The 27,979-nt window shown below is 51.3% G+C and overlaps 1 protein-coding gene across 1 annotated transcript in view; it reads right to left on the reverse strand.

Moving 5' to 3' along the window:
• HIPK2 (homeodomain interacting protein kinase 2) overlaps window positions 1-27,979 on the reverse strand; it is a gene marked incomplete at its 3' end in the record, with an annotated part of 181,470 nt that overhangs the window by 101,365 nt on the left and 52,126 nt on the right. Inside the window, exon 2 of the mRNA XM_080818744.1 lies at window positions 23,543-24,626. Coding sequence (XP_080674870.1) covers window positions 23,543-24,626 — 1,084 coding nt within the window. The remainder of the gene's footprint in view (window positions 1-23,542; window positions 24,627-27,979) is intronic.

Here is a 27,979-nt window from a genome sequence, read left to right on the forward strand (position 1 = left end):
ACTAAAATATACTGCAATTTTATTTCCAGTTTAATTAAGAGCTCGTGTCTTCTGGTATCACTGCCAAGTCAAACCCTAATATTCCCAAGGCATATGAAGAGAAATTCTCCAAATGAAAACATTCCTAATTGTCAGTTGGCGACCCAGAGCAAGAGCTAAAGACTGATCTTGCTACAGCTTGGAGGGGCCTGCTGAGCACGATGAACGCCGTGGTCGCCTCCCCGACAGGCCCACTCTGCTCTGGGGGGAATCTGACCAAACCAGACACACACAATCAGAGAGAAGGGGTTCGCGTTTTGTTGGTGTTAATGGGACGGCCTAATTCAATGACCACAAGGAAGTTCACGGGCAAAAGAGAACCTGGAAGTTCTCAGCATTATGATTTAGCTAGTTTAAGTGCGTCCTATCGAAGTTACTTATGGTACGTACTCTCCTGTGAGAGAGAATCGGCTTGCTATCCGATTTGGAATGAAAATAATTATTTCCCGTGAAATAGCCCAGAATTGTCTTCATACCACATCATTTATACGTAGCAGCTACACCAGTGAAGGCGTCTAGTACTCTGCCCGCTACAGGGGAGCTGCTCCGAGGGCTTTCTCACCTAGCGAGTCCAGATGGCATTCCTCCCCGTACAGAACTGCCCGCCTCGGCCTGTCACCAGCTTCCCGCTGGCCCGAGGGTAATAGCTGACCTCACATTTAATCATGTGGCTCAGAACTTCAAAATTATGGCTTGGATGTTGCCAGACAAGAGTCAAGACTAATTGGGGTCTAGAGATTTCTAACTCTGAAATTAGAAAAAAAGGAGGAGGAGGAGGACAGAGTCCAGAGAAATGTGTTAGTAACCCTGGGAGACAGAGTGTCCCTGACAGGGTCAGGGACTGAGAGGGCAGAGGGGCACAGGGGGCCCAATGCCAGGTACCCAAGGACCAGGGAAGAGCAGAGGCGACAGATTTTAAAGGGACGGCAGGCAAGTGCTCAGGAAGGAGCTGTGCCCGGAGCAGCTCCACAGCACCACAGGACACCTGCTGGCCGGCCCGAAGGAGCAGGGACCACATCAGCGCATGGTCCACTTGTCAGAGAACGGCTGTCTGTGTTGCGTGTCATGAGCACTAGACTCGGAGTCAGGCCAGCTGGTCCCGCTTACAGCACGGGGGAGGGGCACCCAGCAGGCCCCTGACTGTCAGGAGTCTGAACCTGGCCAGTCTGCCTCAGGGGCCTTGAAATGGCTCCTCCTCAGCACCGGGCCACGGGCCTGGACCGTGTATGTGTTTGACATAAGGGTATCGAGCAGGATCCACCCCAGAGAGATGGGATGAGGTCACTTCCAAGATCGCCTTTGGTGCCCTAACGCTGGGATTCTGCAGGAAAGGTCCGCCTCAGACCGAAAGAACACTCCCCTCCTCGTCACCCTGGCCTGGTCCTGGCTCCACACGGGGTTGGTGGCACAGCCTGGCTGACACGTCCCTGTAGTTGCGGAGTTTCTATTGTGCAAACATCCGGCGCTGGTGCGGATAAACCCAGCATCCGACGACATGGCGGCTGCTGGTAATTTAGCACTCAGACGCGCCCTGTACCATTATCGCTAATGAACTTCAGTGTTCGTGTCTGGGGAGGGAGCGCGGACGAACGCACGTCCTCTTCCTACACAATAAGCCTACGACGGGAGAGTGGCGGTGTCACCGAGGCCTGCTCGTTTGAGGTTTTGAGGGTTTTTTCCTCCCCACCAGTATTATGCTACGTGGAGTCATTGACACTCTGACCTGGCATGACCGTATACAATACAATTTCTGCGCAAGAAACCGGACTAGCATGGAAGCCTGGTGCTGGACGAGCTGGCGGGGGCCAGGGTGCCTGGCCGGACTCCCTCCTGGCTCTGTGTCTGGCGAGGCAGCTTCTCAGTTTCCACATGTGTAAGTGGGGATGAAACGGAGCTGTTCTGATGATTAAACGAAATAGTATACACGACCGGACTCCATAAATGATCAAATTACATATTAAAAATAAATAATGAATTAGGAACTGCGTCTTATGAAACGAATCCAGAGATCCTTTAGACATATACTGTGAGGTACACGTATTTCTCCTTTCAGGGAAGGTACTGACTCTATTAGGACCAGACTGCATGAAAAGGGAAATTTAAAAAAATTCCTATATTCAAAAATAAAATTTGTGAAAAGTTAAAGGATTTTAATGCACCAATAGGCATATCTGCATACAGCCAGTTACTACTTTTTAATTAATTATTTATTTTTAAAGAGTTTATTTATTAGAGAGAGCGAGAACACATGCACCTACGCATGGGCCCATGCAGGGGGAGGGGAAAAGGGAGAGAGAATTCCAAGCCAACTGCCTGCTGGGTGCGGAGCCTGATGCAGGGCTCGATCTCACCACCCTGAGATCATGACCTGAGCCGAAACCAGGAGTCAGACGGTTAACCAACTGAGCTACCTAGGGGTCCCTGTTGTTTGTTGTTGTTGTTGTTTTAATATTTTATATATTTATTTGACAGACAGAGCACAAGCCGAGGGAGAAGCAGGCCCCAATGCAGGGCTTGATCCCAGGACCCTGGGACCACAACCGTAGCCGAAGGCAGATGCCCAATGACTGAACTACCCAGGCACCTGTTTTTGGTGTGTTTTGTTTTGTTTTTAAAGTTTCAATAAGCCAGTGCTCAGAGAAATGACCAACCTGACCAATTTCTGATGAGTACCTGAAACAGTATTCCCTTTTTAGTAGAGATATACAAATTTAGTGGTGGTTGGAGCTCATTTATTTGGCACCAACAACTATGAGAACATAATCCAGAATTTGGGAGGTAAACTCCAAAAGGCCTCTGAGCACCACAAACAGAGGTCCTAAAGTCCACACACGAACCTCACGTGCCCTGGCCGTGGAGATGCCTCCTCCAGGAAGAGCCTGCTTCACCCCAACATCGTTCTGCACAGAGCAGGCTGTGTCCCCGCATCCGGGACATGCACAGCGATCCTACTGAGGTGTGCAGGACAGGTGCTCCCCCTTCCCCCAGACTGCAGTCCCAGACATTCAGCGGAACTTCAGCCCCAAACTGGGGGTTGGGGGGCAGTCAAAGCCACATGGGAGTAACTGTACTTTTATTAGCTTCCAACAGAAAATACAAAATGCCAAAAAAGCTATGGCACCCACATAATGTTTTTCAATATACTAATGAAAATAGCATCTATATGCATCAGAAAAGAAAGCTGTGTGCATATGTACTAAACACAACTCAGCCTACACACATTATGTGGACAGAGCACACAGAAATTCTCCTCTGTGTGTGACAAATGCCTGGGCAGGGAGGCAGGGACTAGGGGTTTACGCTTCTAAAATTCCAGAAGTTAATGACATGCTCACAAGTCACATGTCCAGCCCGAAGCCAGACTCCAGGTCCTCTGGCTCGTGTGTACTATTTCTTCAGGACCTCTAACAAGTTTGGTGACTTGACCCTGCAGTCCTGAGCAGGTTGGGACATCACACTGCTGGGGGGAGGGGAGGACAGCACCCTAACAGCAGGAAGCACAGATGGCTGAACCCTGAGACCACAAGACCGACCGCTCTGGGGAAACATGACAGGTCTGGAGGCAGAATGACCCAGCTCTGTTCCTTCACGGCTATGGGATCACGGGCAATTTCCTTAACCTCTCTGAGGTTGTCTCCCCACTGACAAAACAGGTAAAATAGTTAGCTGCAAGAGTTGTGCAGAAGAGAGATGATGTGTGTGTGTGTGTGTAGTTCCTGGGATATAATAGGCACTTAATAAATGGCAGCTGTAGTTATTAAGAATTCAATGAACAGAGATAACAAGAACCTTTTTACTTTGGAGCAAAGAGAATTAAGCATCTAACTGGAATGCATACGGTGCATCTCTACAGATGAGCACATTTTGGCATACTCGTAATGATAAACCTGAGGGGTTAAGAAAAGGCTCGGTGGGAGAGAGGACACCCCTTGGCAGGAGCGTGTGTTTGGGAATCAGACACGTCTGGTTCAAATCCCAGCAGCTACTTACTACTAGCCTTGTGGCACTTGGCAACTGCTTTCTTGAGATTCGATGTTTTCATCTATTAGGTGGGGATAAGAACGGTTGTTACGAGGATTAAATGTAGGCCTGTGGCCGTCAGCAGGTGGGTCGTTAAAGCCCAGGGTCGCTCCCCCTTCGTCCTCTAATCTCTGTCACAAGGCAGTGGGGGCTAAGGTGGCTTCTGGTCAGATTTCTGTCTAGAAAAGGGGTGTTGAAATGGATAAGTTTGGTGTTGAAATGGGTAAGTTTCAGTCACTTTCGGTCACATGGGATATTCTTTATCCTCCAATATTGTGACTCATGACTATTTCTAAAAATACCTGCATTCAACAGAGTATTAAAATACAGTATTCAGCATGCAGTAGGCACTCAATAAAGAGTGCTGCAAATTGAAGACATGAAAGGGGTGATAATCCAATTCTAAAATCGAGCAAATTCTACAGCACGAAGGGTATAGTCTTTCCATGGAGTAATTCTAAACTGAGGTAAAGTCTGGAATTGAAAAGGCAGGAACACACTTTTCCCCCTCCTCTTCAATAAGTAACCAAGAACGGTTAAATTTAAATATTCTCCCTTACTCACCACTTTGGGTTTCCTAGGTCTTTTGACCTGGCTGAAATACACCACTGTATTTCAGCAGCAATGCGTCTGATCTTCCTGGCTCACGAAGCAGGCGTGCTCGGTTAGACCTGTCCCCTACAGCTCTCCCACAGTCATGCGCCACGCCGCCAGAGACACGTGCACTCCCATGCTCCACAAGACACAAGGTTATGTGGCTGAGGCTCTGTCACCCGGCCCAGTGAGAACATCTCCATCTCTGCGCAAAGACGATGGGGCCTGACAGCCACACCGCCCAACCACGCTCAGCTCAGAGCTCCAGACAGCGCCCTCACGCAGGGAAGGACCAAAGGGATCACTGAGGGATGGCTCTTGCCCCAGCACAGGACCACTTCCTGTCTGTGGAGCCACACGGGAGCTCCGTTCTGGTCTGTCTGGGTCTCGAAGGGCCACCTGTCCCGGTCTAGTGGACTGGACGAGTCTACAGTCACCTGCTGGCCCGGTGGCATCTGTGGTCACACCAGAACAAAGACAGATGGTAAGGCCTGAGAGATGGGGGAGGTTGTGTCCACTTTGGTTTGGTGGAAAGATGTCAGACAAGCCATGGAAGGGGGAGGATGAGGGCTGTGGGGTCCGGGCGGGGGCACAGAGTGGAGGGCAACCCCTCCCATGACAAGCCCGGGGGGAGGTGATAGAATCACTTGGTGGGGAGCGCTGCTGCAGCCACGTGAGAAATTCCCCACAGAACTGCTGAACGACGGTATTTATCTGCCTCTGATGGTAGTTACAGTATAAAAATTCACAGGTTCATCCCATTTTATACGGCCTGCCATGCTGACGGGCATTCCTCCTCCTAGCCGCTCCTGAACACACCGCTGCCTCTGGCTGCTAGGTTCACCATTTTGTCAAGAAAACAAAACGCCTGTCTATAGCTCAGCGCCTGAACTCCACTCACAAACACCATCTCCATGAAAACCTAATAAAAAAGCAATAAAAGTGAAATACAGTTTATTAATATTCATACTGTCTCCCACTGCCGGCAGCCGCATGTGTGCGATCATTAAGGAGGAGGCTGCTTGCAGCCTGGCTTCCGGCAAACAGCGGTCCTCGGCATCAAAGTGACCATCACAGTGGGCAGCCCCAACACGGACGGAAGAGCCGAAATAGAACCTCACAGCCTCGGAGAGGTCCGGGGCTACTTCCGTCCCCCGCTAGCTGGGGGACCGTGGGGGCCTCTCCACGCCACCTCCTGGGGCCGCCTAACCATGCAAGGGGGCTGATAATGCCAACCCAATCACCTGACATCGGTGCCACAAGGGAGGACACATGTCTGTGTCCATGAAATGGAAACGGATATATCTGAGCCAGAGGACATTAAAAAGTTTTCCAAGAGGCCAGAGGAAAGCAAAGAACCAGAAGCCATTGGAGCTGTTTGACACAACCAGCACAAACTTCCAGGAAAAGAAAGAACATACTCTAGAGAAAAACTTAGGGAAGGGAGACTTACAAAGAGTCACAAAGCACACCCTGCAAAAGATGTTTCGGACAAATTGCCCAAAATTATGGGAGAGCATGACTGGGGAATAAAATGGCTACAGAAACAGAGTTTAATGAACTCTTAGACCCCCTTAATACAGCTTTGCTGTGATCACAGCGACTTCTCATTCTCCTTGAGCCAAAGAGCCTCCTGTGTTCATCCCGGCGCACCGCTCTGCGTCTAGTGGGCGTCTGAGAAGTGCTTCCTGGGTGACGGGGAAAGAGAAGGAACGATAAACCGAGATTTGGAGAAGAGCAGACATGTGGCTGGTTGCGACTTGGGAGAACTGGCCAGAAGGGGTTAGTATATCGCCGAGTAACAGATACCAAGGCAAGGAGAGGGGCCCTGGGAAGTCAGTGATAATGTCATGTTTGTCGAACTTTGCTTTTCTTGATAGCAGTGGGGAAAGAATTCAGTATGTAAATCCGCACGTGGGGATATGCCCGTTTCTTTCTCACCTAAGGGCCCGTGGGATCCAGGGTGGGGAGGGGGGGATGCGGGAGTCTTTACCGATTAGGGAGGACATCGGATGAAAGACCGAACAAAACCCAGGTCCTCTGCACTTCCCCCACTCGGCAGCGCAAAGAAAGTGTGTGACACCCGGGGGCCTCCGGAGGGGGTCCCGCACGAAGACTGAAGGGAGCCCCTGAGCTCCCTGGAGTCAACACTCCACAGATGACACGCGGTCACAGCCTTTGCCTCTTCGGACAGGCTCTGCTTCCTGGGGGCTGCGCCGTCCCGGCACGTGTGTGCTTCACTCGTCTTCCCGTTCCCGAGCCGGCCGGAGCGTCCCCAGGCAGGGACCACAAAGCTGAGGCACAGGACGGCTTAGCAACCTGCCCATGGACACGGAGTCGGGAAATGGCAGCGCTGGGGCTTCATTTCAGGCTGCCAACTCAAAAATCAGCTCTACTGTATACTTTAGGAATACTAAAATACCACCAACAAAGGTCTTTTTCTCCCAGGCCAGGCCTGACCCCTTTATAAGACAGAGGGAGAGAGTGAGAGAGAGAAAGACAGAGGGAGAGAGAAAAAGGGAGAGAGAGGAAGAAAGAGAGAGGGAAAGAGAAAGAGGGAGGGAGAGAGAGGGAAAGAGAAAGAGAGAGAGGGAGAGACACTCCCCACCCCCCCACCACGGAGACTCTGGGAGCTCCTGGCTCACTGTGCAGATGGCGCCTGGCCTTCAGGTAACATCCTGTTCATTAGGGCAACACCAACTCCACTGTCACACGCCAGGCACTGGTGGGGGGGGCCCAAAGACAGCTACGATAAGGCCGTTTCTTCCCAAGTCAATGAAAAAAAAGAAAACCCCCAATTTACTTCAGTGTTTCAACCTATCATCAGAAAAGTATAAATCATCCTCAAAATTCTGCTTTTGTAAGGATTTTTAAATCCACTCCTATAGCTACCACACAAATACAGCTCAGAACTACTCCTCTCCTAGCTGGCATTTTTAACAAGTCTAGGTCCCAGGTACAAACACACCCAAAAGGGCCTAAACCTCCGTCCACAGTACAAGCTCATCCCATCCCAAATTCTCAGCCTGCAAAAGTTCTTTCTTCTTTTTAAATATTTGATTTATTGATGTGAAAACCACAGGACATCAAATGAACCAAAGCACACCATTCAGTGGCATCTAGTAACCTCACAACATTATGCCACCATCACCTCTATCTAGTTCTGGAACATTCCCATGGCTCACCCCTTCCCCGCCAGCTGTGCCTCCCTCCCCTTACCTCCCCCAGCCCCTGGCAACCGGCAATCTGCATTCTGTCTGGATAAATTCGTCTATTCTGGACATGTCACAGACAAGAACTCCAACACCACACGTCACGTCCGGCTCCTTCAGCCCGTCTCAGACACTCCTCCACGAGCAGCAAGTGTCCGTACGGCTGAGCTTGGAACAACACGGGTTCGAACGGCATGGCTCCACTTACGTGGGATTTTTTCAATAAAGTACAGCACTGCAGATGTGTTTTCTCTTCCTTATGATTTGCTTAACAACATTTTCTTTGTTCTAGTTTACTTTATTATAAGTATACAGTACACAACACTGGTAACACACAAATTATGCAGTGGCTGTTTACGTAATTGGTCACTCAGGCTTTGGACAACAGCAGGCTTTTGTTGTTTAGAGGAAGAGGGAGAGAGAGAATCCCAAGCAGACTCCACGCCCAGTGTGGGCCCTGACCCGGGGTTGATCTCAAGACCCTGAGATCATGACCTGCACGAAAATCAAGAGTAGGATGTTCCACTGGCTGAGCCCCCAAGTGCCCCAACAGTAGGCTTTTAGTGGTTAAGTTTTCGGGGAGCTGAAAGTTAGATGGGGATTTTTGGCTGCAGGGGGTGGTCAGTGCCCCTAACCGCACACTGTTTGAAGTGTCAGTTGTGCTCTCCTCCTTTCTACAGCTGAATGATACTCTGTTGTAGAGAGGGACCACAATTTGTTCACACATTCTCCCACTGCTGGACATCTGGGCCGTTGCCACCTTTTGGCTATTGAATAATGCAGCTGTACCACTTACCTGTTTGAGTCCCTGCTTGCAATTCCAGTGCATACCTAGAAGTGGAACTGTGGGGATCGTACAGAAATTCTACTTTCTGAGGAATCTCCAAGTTGTTTTCCACATTAGCTGCACTATTTTGCATTCTCATCAGAAACGTATGAAGGTTCCAGAAAGAGCTCTTTTAAATACACCTAAATTATTAAAAAAAAATTCCTGAAATGATTTTCATTAATGCTGACCTTTGCAGCTCATGAAAGGCTTAGGGGATTTATAGAACAGCTTTCCTTTAACAGGCCTTGTGAAATCGCTAATCCTCAACTCCCCCAAACAAGTATGGAGAATATGTTAATCGCTAGAACGGGCACCCAGGACATTCACAGTCTAGCTGGTTGGCCAAGACTAACACACAGGACAAATTATGAAACAAATGAAGTCCAAAAGTTCCTTCACATGCAAGAAGCAAGGCATAAAGTACGTATTTTAAACGCAGTGAGAATTTACAACGGACAAGGGAGAGATGCGTGGAGAGCAGAGTGGCCCGGGAAAGACAAACAGAGAAATGAGACGTGAGGAGGTCCTTGAAGAACTGTTATAACAAATAAGAAAACCAGTAACTGCGCGGGGCGCTCAGCCCCACAGCCCACCTTGATCGGCTCCAACCGCCTGCCTCACCGACAGGGGCGCCCAGCTCGGGGAACACGGGGTAGCCGGATGGAGAGCGCCCTGTTCAGGAGACACAATGGGCTGGGACTCCTAGCCTCTCTCGCCAGCTCTGGCCGCTATCTCATTTCCCGAGGGCGGCAGGGGGGCACATCTCCTGCAGCAGAGCTCCCTTCCTACCTGCTAGGAAAGACAGTGCTGTCATGTTTTGTTAGAAATGTTCAATTTCTGTGGCAAAACCAACCCGGCAATTTGCATGCTGTGCAGGCAAAATTGGAAGTATTTAAGTGCGGTGAGTCTTGCTTGCTAGATGGGAAGACGGATAACATGAGTATGTGCAAAGTGCCTCCTGCCTCCTCTGTGGTACCCGGGAGAACGTGACCACACCTGAGCTGCATGTGCCCTCCTTCCACAGCAGGAAGGGAGAGTCAGTGCCGGGGAAGGTCTACCGCAGATCAGGTGCAGCCGGGGTGGGGCTGGGCCCGGGGCGGGCAGCACCTGACCCTCTGCATCACAGTGGGCCGCAGACATCCTCCTCATTCTTGGGCCCAAGCTCTTGGGGCCAAAGTGGACCCAGACCTGAGTGCACCGTGTGGTGACGGGGTACGGGATGGCCCCTGCCGTCTGGCCTCTGACCTGGACGTGTTCCCTTGACGGTGGGTGCAGACACTGCCGTCTGGGGCTGTCAAGGACACCATGTTTCACCACCACCAGGACAGGGAGGGAGCAACGAACAAAACCTAAACATCATGCGAGTCCACAGTGTCTGTGCAGAACCAAGCACTCCGCTTGGGAGCCCCAGCATGACAGGGAAAGGACTTGGGGCTCCTTGGCACTCTCCAGAGGACAAGGCGTCTGTCTGGACAAGGGTAGGAAGGGAAGGAGGACAGACAGGAGACGGCTCCCCTCAAACTATTCCTGAGCCTACCCCAGCCCCCCGGCCTGCCTAGAGCAGCTCGAGGCCATCCTACGCCATCCCTCGGGGTTCCAGGATGCAAGCCTGGAGGTCCTCAGCACCCCTGGCTTTCTGCAGCGGGGCAGGAATCGTCTGGACAGAGTAGGACATACAGGCTGCCCTCGTGGGCTGGTCACCGACACGTGGGCAGCCCCAGGAGAGGCATGAACCACACAGTGAGACGGCGATGCTCGTGCTGTCTGAGCTACCTTCAGAGTTATGATGGTCACACAAAGCCACGCTCCTGGGATGCTCAGAAAACATGAATGACCATATAACCAGAGGCCTGGGCAGACACAAACTATCACTTGCCCCTCACAGGGAGACTCTGGCTCACTCGGCACTTTGGCTAATTTCTCTGGTGCCTCCCATTCCTAAGGCTTTCACCCAAACGTGTGTGCCCATAAGAGATGTTCTTTCCAAGGAAATCACTGTCCCCTCCTCAAAGCCAAGGGCAGCATCCCCTTGGCGTCTGCGATGACTTCCTTGCTGAATGGAGCTTATAAAGCAAAGCAATGAGATGCAAATATGTGCCTTTCCATACAAACCATGACACAGAACATGAACAGGACAAGTTGGGAGAAAACTTTAAATGGCACATTTCTCAGAGAAAAATCTATCTTCAAGCTCACAGTTTTGGTCGGTGCCAGCAGAAACCATATTTGGATCTGCATGGCCTCCAACCGAGAGTCGCACATGAGTACGTTTCTTACAGGGGTGACCCTGACACAGGACAGGAAGGCAATCAACCAGTGACATTCAGAAAGCTGAAAGGGTCTCTCCCTTCCAAGTATGTGACATCTAGACCCATTCCCATCACTATGGGTATGTCCACCTGGCTTAGCTCGAGAGAACCCTGGGAACACAGGGAGAGGGGAGAGGAAAAAACGAAGAGAAAGAGGAAAGTGAGAATTAACGACCTAGCCAGGCAGCCCCGACACTTGAAGAGACTCTCACGGTCCCCAAGGCCTTTATGGAATTATCGCACGATCCAGACGCTAAGGAAATGGCTAAGACTCGTCCCATGTCACACGGTGGGTGGGATGCTGGGACCCAGGTGCCTGACCCCTGTCATCTCCCTAGGTTGAGCCAGTGTTGGTGAGTGGTTTCAGCTCACTGTGAAACCACCTGGAACGCCAGCCCTGCTTCCTTCAGAGGCTTGAAGAGCCAGGCCCTGGCCCCAGGAGGTGCAGCTTCCTTGAAGATCAAATGGACGGATGGCTAACTAGATGCATTACACTAAACCCAAATGTCTTGAGGAAAGAGCGATCACTTCTGGTCGTGGCAGATCTGGCCCTTGAGTTTCACAAGGAGAGCAGAGTGGGGTGGGGTTCGGGGTCCGGGTGGGACGGAGGGCAGGGGAGTTATCCTAAGTGAAGGTGGCAGTATGGGCTCCTGGCAGGTGCTGAGGCCACATGGGGTGAGGGGAGGGCTGGGGCCCTTAAAATAGGCATTTGAATTCCAGGTTAGGACCTGGGATATGGGAGCTAAAGCAGGCAACAGAGGAAGAGCACAGAATTAAGGAAGGAGATTTGGGGAGCATCTTCCGAGAAAGAAAAGGGAATGCTTAAGGGCACGCGAGGATAACCCACTGCTGCCGGAACTAATGCAGAGGGAGAAGCTGAGCAGCATGACGGGGACAAGGCAAACAGGTGTGGTGTGGCCGTGAGCTCCCGTCTGCAAACTGAAGGACCTCTCACTGCCAGGACAGCCAGAGCAGAAGGCACAGTGACACGACGTTCACATGCTGGTGACCCTCTTGCTTCTTCCAAAGGAGGAAGTGAAACGCTCCTGTCAGTGGGGAGGGAGAAGAAGGAACGTGGCTCTGTGCCCAGCATGTGGCCTTGGGCCCTGGCCCAGTTACTGGGGGGCATGACCCATGTCCTGCTGTCAGAACTGGCCTCGTCATGCCTGGGAGGGCTGCCGGGGACAAGGGGCCCCTCTCCAAGGTCCGTCACTCAGACGCAGAAGAGATAACCCACTGCATGTGGGCATGTGGGCACCCGCTCTCTGTGAGGGACAAAAGAACTTTCCTGCAAAACCTGCTACTTCTCTGTAAAATGCATGAAAATCTCCTCAGATGGGAGGCCTGCCATCGGGGAAAAGCTGGTTTGGGGAAAATGGCTTGTTTCCAACACGGGTGTGCTGGCCAGGGCCACAATGATGGGACAGCCAAGGGCAGAACCCTGCAGGCATAATAAAGCTGGGGGACCAAACTCCACAAAGATTTCTCTTCTTTTTGGATTTTGACACTTCAGAAGGATCAGAAGGAAGAGTGTGTCACTTCTCTGTTCCTGGCGGTCACTGTCCTTATGTGTTAGAGGACAGGTCGTGACCTACACACGAAGCAGCACGCAGAACGAAGAGACAGCATGAGAGAGGGGCTTCCGTCCCTGGCATCTGTTTACTCCCCAGAGTCATTTCCACGGGTCCCCCCATCCGGCCATTTCCAGAAATGACTGTTACCCTGCTCGCCATCCTGTCACAGGATGAACAAATTTATCTCTTTTGCCCCAACGTACCACAACACAACAAAAACAGGAAGAAAAACCAGGCAAGATAAGGCTTAAGGGTTTAATGTTATCAACAACTTCCTTAGAGGTCTTTAAGGGTAAACAGATTTAAAATTTTTATTTCAAATATTTTTATTTGGGGCGCCTGGGTGGCTCAGTGGGTTAAAGCCTCTGCCTTGAGCTCAGGTCATGATCCCGGGGTCCTGGGATCGAGCCCTGCATTGGGCTCTCTGCTCGGCAGGGAGCCTGCCTCCCCCTCTCTCTGTGCCTGCCTCTCTGCCTACTTGTGATTTCTGTCTGTCAAATAAATTTTTAAAAAAACTTAAAAAAATTTTTTTTTTAAATTTAATTTCTCGATGCGAGACCTCTGAGTTTTAGTCCACGTATGGGTTTGCGGCACGACGTCCGCATCTCCCTGACTGTCCCATCTCCCTGAGGCCTCCCTGCTGCTGTTCAGGGCGAATATTCCATGTTCACAAGTGAGAACAGCAGAGCTCAGGGCCAGGTCTATTTATATCCTGGGGGGTCACGCTTACTGCATTTTTATTTGCTAAGAGAAGTTCCAACTGACAAAAAGAAGAGCTAGAACTCCTTCACTGGAGGTCAGCGGACGACGACAAAGGGACAGCAACGTCCCTTGCGTTCTAGCCAAAAAACTTTGAATTTCCAGTCCACATTTACATAATAAGGTTGTGAGCGAGACAGTACACGTCCCCAGTCGTGTGAAACAGGTCCAAAAGGGGCTGAAATATGGGGGATCCCACGGGCAAGTCTACCTGCTGCCACTGAGCTGGCACACCCAACACACCCACACCAATGCACACTCACACCAACACTCACACAGCACACACTCATATATTCAACACACACTCACACATCTAACACATGTATACAATCCCACTCATAGCAACACACATCCACACCAACACACACACCAATACTCATGTACAATATACACACCAAACACATTCTACACACACAAACCCACATCAACACACTCATCCATCCAATATCCACACATGCCAATACCAACACATACTCCATGTCTAACACATGTACATACTTACACAGACCAACTCACCAACACCAACACCCATACTCACAAATACCAAACACACATTCAACAGACACACTCACACCAAAACTCACACATCCAACACACACACACCAGACACACATGCAACACGCAACCAACACACAGTCACATATCCAACACCCACACCAAAACATACTCACACGTCCAACACATGCACACACATAGCAGCACACACTCACACAACACACACACACATGCCTTTGGGGGTCTCTGAACAGTTTGGCTCCCTGACCTTCCTGATGCGGGGAGAGATGGGGAGCGGGTGTGGGAAGTCACGGCAAGGGTTGAATGCAATCTGGCCTCATGGGGCTTCCAGCGTGCGTTCCCCATTCTCCAGTGCAAGACCTCACAGCCGTCCTCAGGTTCACCCAAGCCGCAGGAGGGCAGCAGCCCGGGCCCTCAAGTCAGGAAGAGCACCCCCTGCCTTTCTCGCCACACCAACACAGTTCTGTCACCTCCCTCCCGACGCAGAGGGGGAGACGTGCCTCTCCTCAAATGCTGACCCCTTCACTGTGCGGCTGGACACCGTCCCTTCCTGACACCAGAGGAAACCCAGCAAACACACTCCCAGCACGCGGCCCTCGCACCGGCCGAAGGACGCGTCGTACTGGGCCTCCACGCCCACAGAGATGAAAAAGAAACCGTGCGTGATCCCCAGAAGCTGGCGAATGCCGGGGATGTCGACAGCTAAGGACATGCAGATCAAATTAAATAAATGCTAAGCCAGAGGCACGTAACTGTGAAAAAGCATGACGGTCAGGAGAGAGGCAGGTGCCCCGGGCCAGGCGAGGTTCCCGCGGGTTCGTGCCGCTCCCTCCCGGAGTCCTTCCAACAGCTTCCACAGCGGCTGTGATTTTCCCCTTGTAAGAGCAGAGGACAAGGAGCCTCAGAGAGGTGTGGGAATCTGCCTAAAGTCACACAGCTCTTCGGGGGCAGAGCTGGAACTCCGAGCCAGGTCTGCTGCCACATACAGGAACGACGAGAAGAAGAATGACAAGGGCGGCAGCTGTCGTGGGCAAAGTCTGAGTAGCTCACACTCGCCGGCAGCCTCGCACGTGCCGGGCACGCGGAGCAGCGGACCAGCCCCCTCTCTCCACGGGAAATCTTCGTTCCCTCAGCTCACAGGTCGGAAGAGCAGGTTAGGGGAGGCCTGGCTCACAGGCGTGGGAAGGCCCCCAGATGGAGCAGCGGGGAAGAGGTTAGAGGCCCGGAGGGACAGCGCCGTCTCACGCCCCCCGGGCTCTCCAGCGAGAAAGTGCTGCCCTCGGCCCCGGCTCCGCGTGGGGAGTCACTTGTAATTTTCTGCAGAGGTAAAATGGGACATGACAGATGTTGGCTGATTTCAGGGAACTAATCTGTTAAAAGCCGAGTCAGCTGTCTTCAGGTTTTAAACTGAAATCTCACAGGTGGAAAGGCGAGATGGGAATGAATGTTCCTGGTGAGATGTGGATGTTCCCAAAGGGCTGCTACTGGGGTCCCATCTGACCCAGGGCTCGGAGATGCCGGACGCCACGGGCCCAGGGTTTAGGTGACCAGTGAAAGGCCGCAAGAAAGTGGGCGCGTGAGGGCACCTGCCGTGTGGCAGCGCGAGCTGGGCCACTGAGGCCATTCATTCATTCCCTGGGTCAGTTGGCCATTCACTCATTCAACAGCGGAGCCGCAGGGAAAAGTGTCAGGTCCCCTGCTGAGCGCGCGCGCAGAGAACACAAGAGAACAGTAGTTCCCGGCACCCCCCTGCACTGTTTCTCCCACAAGCTCCTACTTCAGTCCCCCAGACCCCTGCCCCTGCCTGGATATTCTCTCCCAGACCCAGCCCGGCTCCCACCTCTACCCGGCACCCAACCAGCTACAAAAGGTGGAGGCAAGATTCATGAATTTTAGTTTGCGTTTTTTTGTAATTAATTTTAGATTTTAAGTAAGATCTTCAATTTCCAAACAACCCAAATGTTTAGAGTTCAACTCTGAATTCTTAGCCTGTATAGTCCTTAAATTTCTCTAAAAGGGCATTTCCCTTTTATTCTCTTTCCATTTAAAAACATGGCACATGTAAGTGGTGGGGAGGCCCTGGGTGTCTCTGGGCAGAGCGTCACAGCAGACACCTGGGGCTGTTCCCTCTGATTTCAGCCACCATCACCGAGGACCTCTCTATGCCCCATGTCACCTTGCTTTTCTGCTTCAGCCTCCTCTCGGTCTGTCCCAACCCCAGCCTTCTACCCTTCTGGGGCCCAATCCCAAAGACCTTCATTGGCTCCCTGGAGGTAGAACGGGGCAGCCCCTAATTTTGGTATCACTCCCCCCATTCCTTTGCTCCTGTCCCCTGAGATCTCCCAAAAGGACTCTCGGCACCCAAGCCCTGTCTCTAGCTCGGCTTGAGGGACACCCAACTTAAGACCTTCATTTCCACAATGCCACCATCTCCACCTCTGTCTGGGAAGGAGGGCCACAGCCCAATTCCCAAGACCAAGAGCCCTGACTCTCCACTGGAGTTTAAGCCAACGGGGCTGAGGGAGAAAGGAGACTCCGGGTTTGTCTTGCACATGCTCCCTTGTCAGTTTAACGAGAGATGTCTACATTGGACGGACAAGGACAGGGGAGCCTGGCACACCCAACCAACAGCTCCCCAAGGACAGCTCATTCCATTACAGACATAGAGGCAGAACTGCATAGCTGAAGGCACTCCTCCCACTCATTGCTTGAAACCTCAGCACAAAGCACAGTGTCTGGCACATCTTCGGAATTCAAAAAATTATTTGCTCAATGCATAAATCGGGATGATAGTTCCAAACCCAGCTGTGGCTGCAGGGAGAGCCCGGTCACCACCCGGCAGTCAGTGCTACGTCTACTGGAAATCACGCAGAGAGTGACACATACGGTCATCTCTGCTGCTCGTCTGCTCTCCTCCCCACCCCCCGACCAGCCCACCTCCTCCAACCCCCCGCTTCCCAGGTCACGACACACTCGCCCTCTCCTAGCTCACCAGCTATTTCTGGATCTTCTCTGTCACCACCACTGGGGCGTAAGGGGTCTGACCACAAGCCAGGCAGTGACTGGGCCCCACAGAGGGGCTGGGAGCTGCTCAGGTGACCGATCCACAGCTCAAAGCCAGGCTGTCGCCGGCGGTCGCACTTCTCCCATCTCGATGGGGCGTGTGGTCCACCCGCGGTGGGGTGGGCGCAGGTGACATATTCTGGAAGCCCTGCCATTTAGAGCAACAACAGTTCTCAAAGGATAAAATCATGATGATGATGAACAAAGAGGATGGGAGGAAACTTCTGGAGGTGATGGCGTGTTCATGGCATAGACTGGGGCGACAGCCTCATGGTGTATACTCGTGCTCAAACCCATCAGGTTGTACACATTACAAACGTACAGCTTCTGGATGCCATACCTCAAGGAAGTAGTTCCAACAGCACAATTAGCTGTCGGGCTTGTCTGAATGTAGGTCGCCTTGCCCGCAGCCAGAGGGCCTGCTCACTCATTAGATCTGTTCTGCAACCCAGGGATCTCCGGTTCTGAGAGGGACCCGTGTGGCTCTGCCGCAGGCGGCTCCCTGGATTACACTTTGGAAACAACTGGTTTAGCCCTTGAACCCCAACATGGTTCCAGTCCCACTGCCCAAAGCTTTGGGGACATGTGGTTGGTATCCCTGCTGCAAGGCAGAAAATGGGGCCGTTTCTGGGGCATTAGGGCAGCTTCTGCACTGGGTCCTCAACCCCACCTGCGTGTGGGTGGGGGGGGGGTGCACGTGCACGTAGGAAGGGAGGGGGCCCCTGGGCCGACAGACCAAGTACACACACAAGGCTTCCCACTCCAGCTTCCCACTAAAGAAAGTTTTAATTTCAAATTTTTCTCCGCACGGTTCAAGGTCCTAGAGCCGAGTAAAGGGAAACTGGAGAGAAACTAACAGGCGGGTAGGTAGCCTAGTGGTTATTCTCCTCGGAAAAGCCGCAGCCCTGAAAGCTTTCACGTATTCATAACCGTCGTCCTCGGTGGATGAGCTTGTCAGTGGCACGACTGTTTCACTTAATACCCTCAAGGGGCACGCTAGAGGCTTTTCCTGTGGTATCTGTCTGCTAGTAATAAATGTAAATTAATTTTAAAAGCTAACGCCTGCGATGCGACTCCTTTCAGGGCTCTTGTCAGTCAAACCTAACTTCTAGTCAGGTACGCTTTATACTTGATTATCTGCACAAGTTCTGCCATTTTTTAAACTACTTATGCTTATGGCTTTAGGAAGCTGTGCCCCTTTTCTTTTCTTTCCTCTTTTTTTTGCTGTGCCCCTTTTCTGAAGTGACGCATCGTACGACATTTTGGAATATGCTAGACCCCCTGTCCCCTACTGGTGGGGAGGAATCAGGGAGGGCTTCCAGTGTGGGTAAGGAGGCCAAGCTCAACCCACAGAAGAAAAAAACCACAGGCTACCCCATCAACTCCGAGGAACCATACGACCCAATGCAGGCCCTGGTCATAATGGGATCAGACGCAGGAGAGTGGAGGGCTCACACTGACGTTCTCCCATGACTCAGTGGAACACGGTTAGCTAGGGACACACAGTGCTGGGATCGGACGTCAGGTTCCAAAGAGACCAGAGCTTCAGAACTGTGCCTTAGAGAAAGCTCAATTAACAGAAAACTGTCGCCTCTAGGCCAGTGACACAGTCACGGTACCTGGAAAGTTATAAGCACCAAAAGTGTTCACGTTCCTGCTGCTGGGGTGAGCATTATAATCCAGGGCCACTTCCCTTTATTCCTGAACAATGACTATGGCCTCCTAGCCTCTAGGTTCCCCCCAACTTTTTTTTCTATTCCAATTGATTAACTTCCTTAAATTACTGTTGTTAAATTCAAGCCTCAACTCCTACGTTAATACTGTCCCCCACGAGACCTCACTCCCCTAACCCCTACTCCAACCCAAGTCTTCAACTCCTTCCAGACGTCACCATCTTCCCTGATTTGTGCCCATCCCAGTGGCTCCCAGGCTCCCTCACCCCCATCTCTCATTTCCTGTACGACCCACGTCAAGGTTCCTTCGATACAGCTCCTGGTCTAGAAATCCTCCCTATTAACCCGTTTGGCACAATCTTTCGCTGACTTTGAATTTCTTTCCCTAGTTTCCCTAATTTCTAATTTTCTAATTTCCCTAATTTCTTTTCCTATTTCATTTTTTTAATGAGAAAATCATGATTTGTTCCCTTCCAGGCTCAATGAACATCTACAGAGTCATCAAACATTGGCACTATCTAAACACCAGAATTCTACTCTAGGCGATTTGTTTCGGTCCTTCGATCACTTCAGAGAGACCATAAACTCAAGATGAGACCTCTTCCTTCACCTCCTTCCCTTTAGGAGATCCACTGCAGACACACAGCAAGACCCAGTGAACGCCTGATGAACTGAACTGAATTAGAACACATCTCCACCCGACCTCAAATAACCATGTAACCAACCGGAAGATAATCTCTGCAACCAGAAGAATCAGCCAAAAAAAGGGTTAGATTATTCTGAACCAGGAGATTACTGGACATTTTTATGTCCTAAATTTTTGTGCCCATTTTTTTGAGGTCTTAGTCAAGGTCTTTGTTCCAAATTAAGTCCAGAGTATTTTGAATAGCCCAGAGCAGAAACAACAACAAAAAAATCTACACATTTTAATCACTATCTTCTGCCTGAATGGCAGGTCTTTTATTTATTTTTCCAGAAAGTAGAGCTTAATATTTGGTCTTGTTCTTAGTTTCCTGGCCTCACCAATGGTGGAAATACCCCCACATCAATTTATTACTTGCTCGCTCTCCACCGAAACAAACAACAACAAAAAAAAAACCAAAAACAAAACCCCCCCCCAAAAACCCCATTAAAAACTGTCATCAGTGTAGAATCACAAAGGGAAACGGCAGGGACTTCCAAGGTGAGGTAACAGGAAGAAAGAGGATTACCTACGACCGACTCCATTTCTTGGCGTGTGAGCATGTGAAAGGGGACACCATTAAGGAAATCTCTTTCTCCCCAGCAGTGTTTCCCAGAGTGAGCCGAAAACCACCTACCCAAGCTCACATACAATTCCCTGCAGTAAACTGTGTGTGTGTGTGTGTGTGTGCGCGCGCGCGCACGCGTGCGCGCACATGCACAGGCTGGAGACGTTCTCGAGGGGCACTCCTCTGGAAACTTCTGATTTGTTGGGTCTGGGGCAGGACCTTGGTGGAAATGTGTTCTTAACAAGCTCTCCTGGTGGTTCTTATGCAGAATACAGTTTGAGAGACAGTGCAATGTAGCAGCTGCCTATGTAACAGACCTTCAAGTTGGAAGGTCAAGTAGGAAGGGGATACTCATGCATCCAAAGTAAAAACCTAAGAATGGAGCCTTTGTTTCCTGAAAAACACCCCGTCAGGCTTGCCTCTACAGTAATATGCCCCCAGCCTCGGCCAACCAAATCCTGGAGTTCCTCTCTGTGACACCATCGATTTTTCCATGTACCTCAGGCTGAGGATGGGAACGTCTCTCTATGTCATACCGTTTCCATGTCACTTTCAGGGAAGAGAGTAAGGGAAGATATTTAATACTGTCCCATTTAAAATAAGGAGGGACATGGGAGTGTCCTCCCCTTTGAAAGTGAGAGGTCCCAGGGGTAAGGCATCCAGCACAGACACAGGGGGACCCCAGGGGAACCAGGCCCTATGGAAGGACAGATCCACTGTGTGCTGACTTCCCCACCCCAGGCAGCTCAAACACAGACATGCTCTCTCAAGAGGTGGCTGAAAATGTCTTCCTTCTCAGATCAACAATGGACAACTGTAGAGATTTTTCCTGCTCCCAGCCCCCATGAGAGGCAAAGCGATTGGGAAAATCAACTTGGTAAACGTGGCCTGGAGTTGGCTGTCCCTCACAGAGAGCTAGAACTAACAGACGGAGCTGAAGACCGTCCGGAAGCACCTGCATTGCTCTCTGTGGCAGCAAACCACTCCGGGGGTCAGAAGAGGACTGGGGAGAGCATGGAACGAGGTGACCAACGTCAAGACGATGCAGCACCTGAGGCAGAACAGCTGGGCTGGCTCTCATGGGGGCTGTGCCCACGAAACCAGAGCCAGGCACAGAGGCCCATCATAGGGACCCAAGGATACGTGTCTTTTTGGCCAAGGGGACTGTGAGGAGGAAGAGGTTTGCCTGTCCAGAATGTTAGGCAACAGTCATCTAAGGGTTAAAGAAAGGGGTGCAGGGAGGGGGTGCAGGGGCCAGAGGTAGGAGACAGGGGGAGGGGAGCTGCGGAGAGCCCTGAGACTATGTGCAAACAAGCCTTCCACACCCACCAGACTCCCTGGTCCCAGGCACCAGAGGCAGAGACCAGCTGGTGGGAGGGGGGTGGGAATGTCGGGCGGGCACAAGGGGCACAAGGCGCACAGGCGGTGAGAAGCCGTGAGTACATAAAGAATCCCTAAAATCAACTTCCTTCATCCATCAAGTTTTACTCTCAATATGCATTGCCTTTCTGACATTTTTTTAAAAGTCTCTTGACAAGTCGCCATGCTCAATTTCTAGTAAAGGTGAATAAAACCGGTATCTGTTCGTTAAGCAGCAATTTAGGGTAACCGAGTATCAGAAGCCCGAGCACCAGCTGGTCCTTCCGTGACCTGTGAAGGTGACCCGTTATGACGCCACCCAGAGCTCCCTTTCAAAGAAGGGTACTTCCTAAAGAGAACTTGGGCTCGCTGTCCTCCTCACACATCCTCCTCCTTCAACCCTTCCCTCGGGGTTCCCGCAGGGCCTTCTCCTGCATGCTCCCGGCCCAGGTCCCCCTCCTCCTCGGCCACAGCACAGGCACCGGGCACTGGGCTTCCTTCTCCGTGTGGCTCCAGAGCAGAGGGGCCCACAGCAAACTGCACGTGCGTGAGCAGCAGAGCCTTCCCTCCTGGGGCTGGCAGGCAGGGAGGGGGGCGGGGAGCAGGGGGGGCATGGGGGGCATGGGGGGCGGGGGGGCAGGAGGGGCAGGGGAGGCAGGGAGGGAGGCAGGGGGGCAGAGGGCAGGGAAGTGGGGGGACAGGGAGGCAGGGGAGGCAGGGGGGCAGAAGCCAGCGGAGGCTGATCCTCAGTCGGGCAGAGGCCGCAGCGGGTGGACGAAGTGGGAAAGGAATGCTGGGGAAGGACATGGCTGGGGAGGGGCTGTGGCAGGGCAGGAGTGGAGTCTGGAAGAGCTACTGTGGTTCAGGAGTTGGGGGCTGGGGCAGCAGCAGGGACACAGCAGGGCCCCCTGTGAGGAACAGGAAGGGGCATGACCTGGGGCCCAGAGCTCTCAGGGCCTGGGCGTGAGGTTATCTACTGAGACCCGAAGGCTGAGGAGGGTAGACGGGGGCTGGTCAGCCTCAGGGATGTGAGCGGTCAGTTGTGCTCACACAGCTCTAGCACCTTCTGCAGCCTTTCTCTGTGGCCCGGAAGTAAGTGTGGAGAAAGCACAGCCCGATCGGAAGGTCAGGGACAAGGGCTCAGGCACAGGAGTCCCGGGGCCCTGTTTTCGTGACCTGCAGGACAGCCTCTTAAATGGGTCCTGTCTTCTCAGGAAGACAGGCCAACATCCGCGTTCACTGGACTGCTTGACGTCCCTGCAAACACAGCCCACCCGCTGTGTCCCCCAACACTCTCCTGCTTCCCACTTCTCCCCACTCCTCACGCACCGACCGTGAGCTGGTCGGTGAGGGAAGCTCTTGGGCTGCGTGACGCAGCCCCCTGTCCCAGCAGCCCCCAGGCTGGTGACCAGACTTCCCAGCTCACGGGTGAGGAAGAGAAGGCACAGAGATACAAGGCAACAAGCCCACGCCACACAGCTTAGCGAGTGGAGGTGTCCGGGTCAACCCGGGGTTTCTCAAAGCCACTGCCATATCCTGGCACCCGGCACTGCGCCCGGCATGTGCCAGGAGTGTGGTCAATCCTTGTTGAGCGAGGGAAGGAATACAAGCCTTGCACTCCCTACCCAGGCTGCCACAACCCTCCCTCCATCCTTCCCAGACCCGGAGCTCTCCACCGCAGGCCCGCGCTGACGGGCCCCCTCAGCCCTGGGGCCACACCGCTACCTCCCTCTTGCCCGGGGACACAGAAGTCATCTTCTCAGCATCGCTCAGGTCCTGCTACCCTCCATTCACCACTCTGCTACCTGTTCTGACGCCTCAGTGCTTGCTCCGTGTTTAAGGATACAGCTGCAACCCCTTAGTCAAGGATTTAAGACCCCAACCCCCCAACCCCCCAACCCATCCTTTCACTCATATCCGCTGTCACCTACAGGACCCCTGCTGTGGTTGTGGGCGGCTGTCCTCCTTGTCTCCGGTGCAAGTGTTGCGCGTTCCCGCAGCAGGGACTTCCAATGACGCACAGCCTTCCCGCCCCCCAGGCCCACGTCTGGCTCCCCGCATCTGCCAGGACCTGAGGGCCCTGCCATGCCCTTCACCCCAGCCTCCAGGAATCCCTTCGGAGCCTGAACACCTACGCCGAGCTGCTTACTTGGCTCCTCTCTCCTGTGGCTTCTAACCATCATTTTCACGTGCATGTCCTCACTTTCCGACCAAACGATGGTCACGTGAAGGCAACAGCTGGAGGCGTGTAATTTTATCCCCGACCCCGCCCCGGAGACCCCGCAGCAGACTCTGTGCACGCCAGGGGCACTCAGCATCTCCTGTGTCCGGACCAGCGGTCTTACCTGTAGTATCTGGACTGCAAGTAGGTGGAACACACGGCCTTGGACACGTGACTAGCTGACCCGAAGTCGATGACCTTTACTCTGTACGGTTGTCTAGAAGGATCTACCAGCATGATGTTCTCCGGTTTGAGGTCGGCATGGATGAGACCAAGGCTCTTCAGTTTCATCAGGGCTGTGGCTACCTGCTGGAGGACGGGGCGAATGTATTTGAGGGGCAAGGGGCTAAACTTGTTCTGCTTCAGAAAGTCATAGAGGTTCTGCTCCAACATCTCAAACACCAAGCACGTGTGGTTCTTGTGCTGGAAGCACTCGTAGGCGCGGACAAAGTTGTAGTCGTCGGCGCTCTCCGTGCTCAAGCGGGCCAGGATGCTCACCTCGATCTGACCCTGCCGCGCATACGACGGGTGGTTCTTCAGGATTTTGATGGCCACGATTTCATTGGTGCCCCGCTTCCAGCACTTGACCACCTGCCCGAACGTCCCTCGGCCCAGGAATTCCAGAACTTCGTAAGTGTTGGTCATGGAGCACAGCACCTCATGCTGGACCAGCTGGTAGTCCCCTTCGCTGTTGGAGCCACTGTTTTTGGACGTGGCAGTCGATGTGGTGGCAGTGGCTACAGTGGCCCCACTCGCATTGTTCTGAATCATGGGTGGATGTTCTTCGATGATCTGCACGCTGCTTGTGTTCTCAATCTCCTCGCTCTTACGCTTGAGTCCACATTTTTGGTAGGTATCAAGGAGGCTCACAGTGCTTCGACGCATTAGGTTATGTGGTCCGCCGAGGACTTGCCCAGTGACAGAAGTGCTACTTGCTGATGTTACAACTATGTGGCCGGTGCTTCCTGGGAAGATGATGGTCTGCTCGTAAGGTAGGCTTGGGTTTGGGATCGGCAAGGAGGTGCTGACGGTTGTGGCGGCTGGCTGAGAAGGTGGTATGTTCTTGCTCTGGCTATACACTTTGCTGTGGGAGCCGTACCCAGTCATGTCCCAGGTGGAACTCGGCTCTACTTTCAATTTCTTCACACTACAGAAGGCACTTGATTGAAGGGTGTGAGGGGAGAAGACTTGCACATGTGAGGCCATACCTACAAGAAAAAGGAAGGGGAAGGTAAGGATTTTAGTCACCCTTAAATGAGGGAATCCAACAGATCCAACAGGTCCGCCCAGTGGCTTGGGTCCTAGAGAGTATTTTCCTCCAACCTCAAAGCAAGGCGGGTAAAAGTGAGCCTATTCCCCCCGGAAGCACACTGTGGCCACTCAGTCTGTGAGGCCAAGGAGTCTGAGTGTTCTAACGGCCATCATTAGGAGGATGGAAGAACTGTAGAGTCAATCAGGAACACAACCAAGATTCAGATACAGAATGAGAATATCAAAGTCTGCTCATTACTTCTTTTTAAATAGATACTGTCTGTGACAGGAGTGCCTGGGTGGCTCAGTCAGATAAGCCGCTGCCTTCCGCTCAGGTCATGATCCCAGAGTCCTGGAATCAAGCCCCACATCCGGCTCCCTGCTCAGCAGGAAGCCTGCTTCTCCCTCTCCCTCTGCCTGCCGTTCTGCCTACTTGTGATCTCTCTCTGTCAAATAAATAAAATCTTTTGAAAATAAAAATAAATAAATACTGTCTGTGATAGAAACAGATTTTTCCTCAATTCTCACTGGGCTGCAATCCTACTAAAACTGAGGACCTTATCAGGTGGCCCAGTTAACTGTTACAGACTAAGTTGTCCCACATGGTCTACTGCTCCCTGTCACAGACCCCAGGTTAGCTAAGACATCTTCCCATATAGGTCCAATCGTGGAGTCACTCATGAACCACTAGCTTCTGGATGAACTGTAATTACCCTCTGGTATCTTAGTCATCTTAAATGAATTCTGTAAGGCTGAGGAGAAGAGCAGTCAGTCTGATATTTTCATTTAGATGGCCTAAATAAAACATTTTATCACCTATTTTACATGTTTTATATCATTAAAGCATTTATGTATTTGGGGGGAGGAGGAGGTAGCACCATTCATGGGCTCCACTCACTAACTTTCCTGCTCAGTTCATCTATCAATGTGTTTATCTAGAAAGCACTATTATTTCATCCCAACATCTCAGCCACAATTGAGATAACCGCAGAAATCTGTAAGACCATTAACTCTGGAATAGTACAATTTACAATTACGGTGATTCTAGACACAAACAAAAATTCACAAAAAACAATCAAGAAAAAATAAGACAACGAGAAAGGCAAGTTCTTAGAGGTGAAAATGAAAACAGACACTGCCCACAAGCTAACTGCAGCTGACAAACGTTTCTCCTGGAAGCACAAGGACAGCAGGGCTTCCTCAAGCACCTCTGCTGTTTAGCCGTCCTCGTGTTCGTGTCTCTGATCCCTTCTCGTTACCCAGAGTGTCATTTAACAAATATTTTCCTTCCCACCTGGTCCCCTGTCACCCTGGCCACCCTTTCTCTCCCAGCAGACACCTGCCCCTTGTCCAGGAGCCCACGGTCAGCAGCCTTGCTTTCCACCTTTATTCTCTTCATTTCAGAACATTCCAGAATCTACATGCACCCCCCCCCCCCAACATCCTTTCTTCCTCTCTCCGGTCTCAGAGGAAGCGGAGTCTCTCCTTTCCAACACAAAAATTTTGTCCAATTCTCATGATTCCTCCTCTCTGGTTCCTTCCCCTGTCCATTCCTTCTTCTCTTACAGCTTTCAGTTCCTGCCTGTTAATTAGTTCCAAGTCCTCACTAGGCACTTAATAAAGTTTTGCCCAGCGAATCAATGACTTAATCTTTTTCTTCTGCCTTCGTGTGTGTGTGAACACACTCCCAACTTAAAAGCCAAGAGGACTAAGAGCCATACCCTTCCCCGTTAATTTTTTCCCTCTTCTCACCTGTAATCAGTGGTTTATGCTCCCTTTTCTTCAAGGCTCATTCCTTAAGCCACGCTCCCCCAACCCCCACATCCCTACACTATAGTTCTGTGTTCTTAAAGGTAAACGACTTCCTAATTGCCTAACCCAAGGGCTTTTTTCAGCCCCTATTCCCCCCTGACCTCCCTGCAACATCTGATACACTGACCACAACTTCCTTCTTGATGATCTTATCTGTGCTTATGAGAATCTGTAATCTCCTCCTCCACTGTCTGATTGCATACTGTGTGCCTTGGTGGTTCCTTTACCTCTTTCTCCTTTAAAATGTTGGCATTTCCAACACTTTGACTCTGTTCTCTCTGGAAGACATTCATTCAAACAGTCTGACCTGTCATGTCTATGAAGGTGACTCCTGCCTTCACGACAGGCCAAGCTCTCCCTCCTACCTTCCATGAATATATTTCTGCCCCCTGCTACATGAAAGGCTATCTTCCAAAGCTGAACTCCCTTATCTTCTCGTAAAAATTTAACCACCTCACACCCCTTTCTAACATCCCCCTTTCTGTTCATAGAATATTCTTCTAGTCACTTGGTTCCAAAAATGTGGATTTACCTTTGATGAGTCTTCTTTTATCCACGGACAAGAAGGTGCTGAGTCTTAGTAATTTTTCCTTCTTTCAAAATGTCTTTTGTATCCATCTCTTTATTTCTGTTCCTGCTGCCACTTCCAAAGTTAAAACATTTATTGCTTTCTGGTAGGACTAGACCAAATAGACATCTGGTCTACCTGAGCAGTCTCTTTTCCTCTAATTTGTCCATATTGCACCGCCAGATTAATCTTCCCTAGAATATTTCTAAGCACGTTACTCCTCTGTCCAAAACCATTTTCTTTCTTTCTTTCTTTCTTTTTTTTTTTTTAAGATTTATTTATTTTAGAGAGACAGACAGAGACAGAGAGAAAGAGTGAGTGCGTGTGGTAAGGAGTAGAGAGAGCCTTAAGCAGACTCCGGAGTGTGGAACCGGACCTGGCGCTCAATCTCACAACCCTGAGATCACAACCTGAGCCAAAACCAAGAGCTGAACGCTCAATGAACTGTGCCATCCAGGCGCCGTGTCCAAAAACTTTGAATGACTCCTTGCTGTCTACAGCATAAAGTGGAGGACTCTTTCATTTAACACCATCAAATTTGATTTCAATTACCTTGCTGGCTTCATCTCCAACTAGTAACTTAGTAACTGTCCTCAACCTCCAACTTGAATTAAGCTGTTCTACTCAGTTTCTAGAATGTGTCTTGAACGCCCTACATCCACGCTCTTATACCATTCCCTCCTCTGGCAGGCTTTCACCGTTTCTCTCAATTTATTCAAAGACAAGACAATTCAGATCCCTCCTCTTCCCAGACCTCTCCAACCCACAGTGATCATATCTCTTTCCCTACGGCACTTACCATATGTACTACCCAATTGTCCACAAATTGCACTTGTGACTTGCAAAATCTCTTTTGTCTTGTTGAACTGAATTACTTATCTTTTGTGCTATTTTACTTTTTACACATTTAGGTCATGGTTTCCATAACCA

This window comes from Martes martes (genome assembly GCF_963455335.1).
Source record: "Martes martes genome assembly, chromosome: 11".
NCBI classification, from domain to species: domain Eukaryota; kingdom Metazoa; phylum Chordata; class Mammalia; order Carnivora; family Mustelidae; genus Martes; species Martes martes.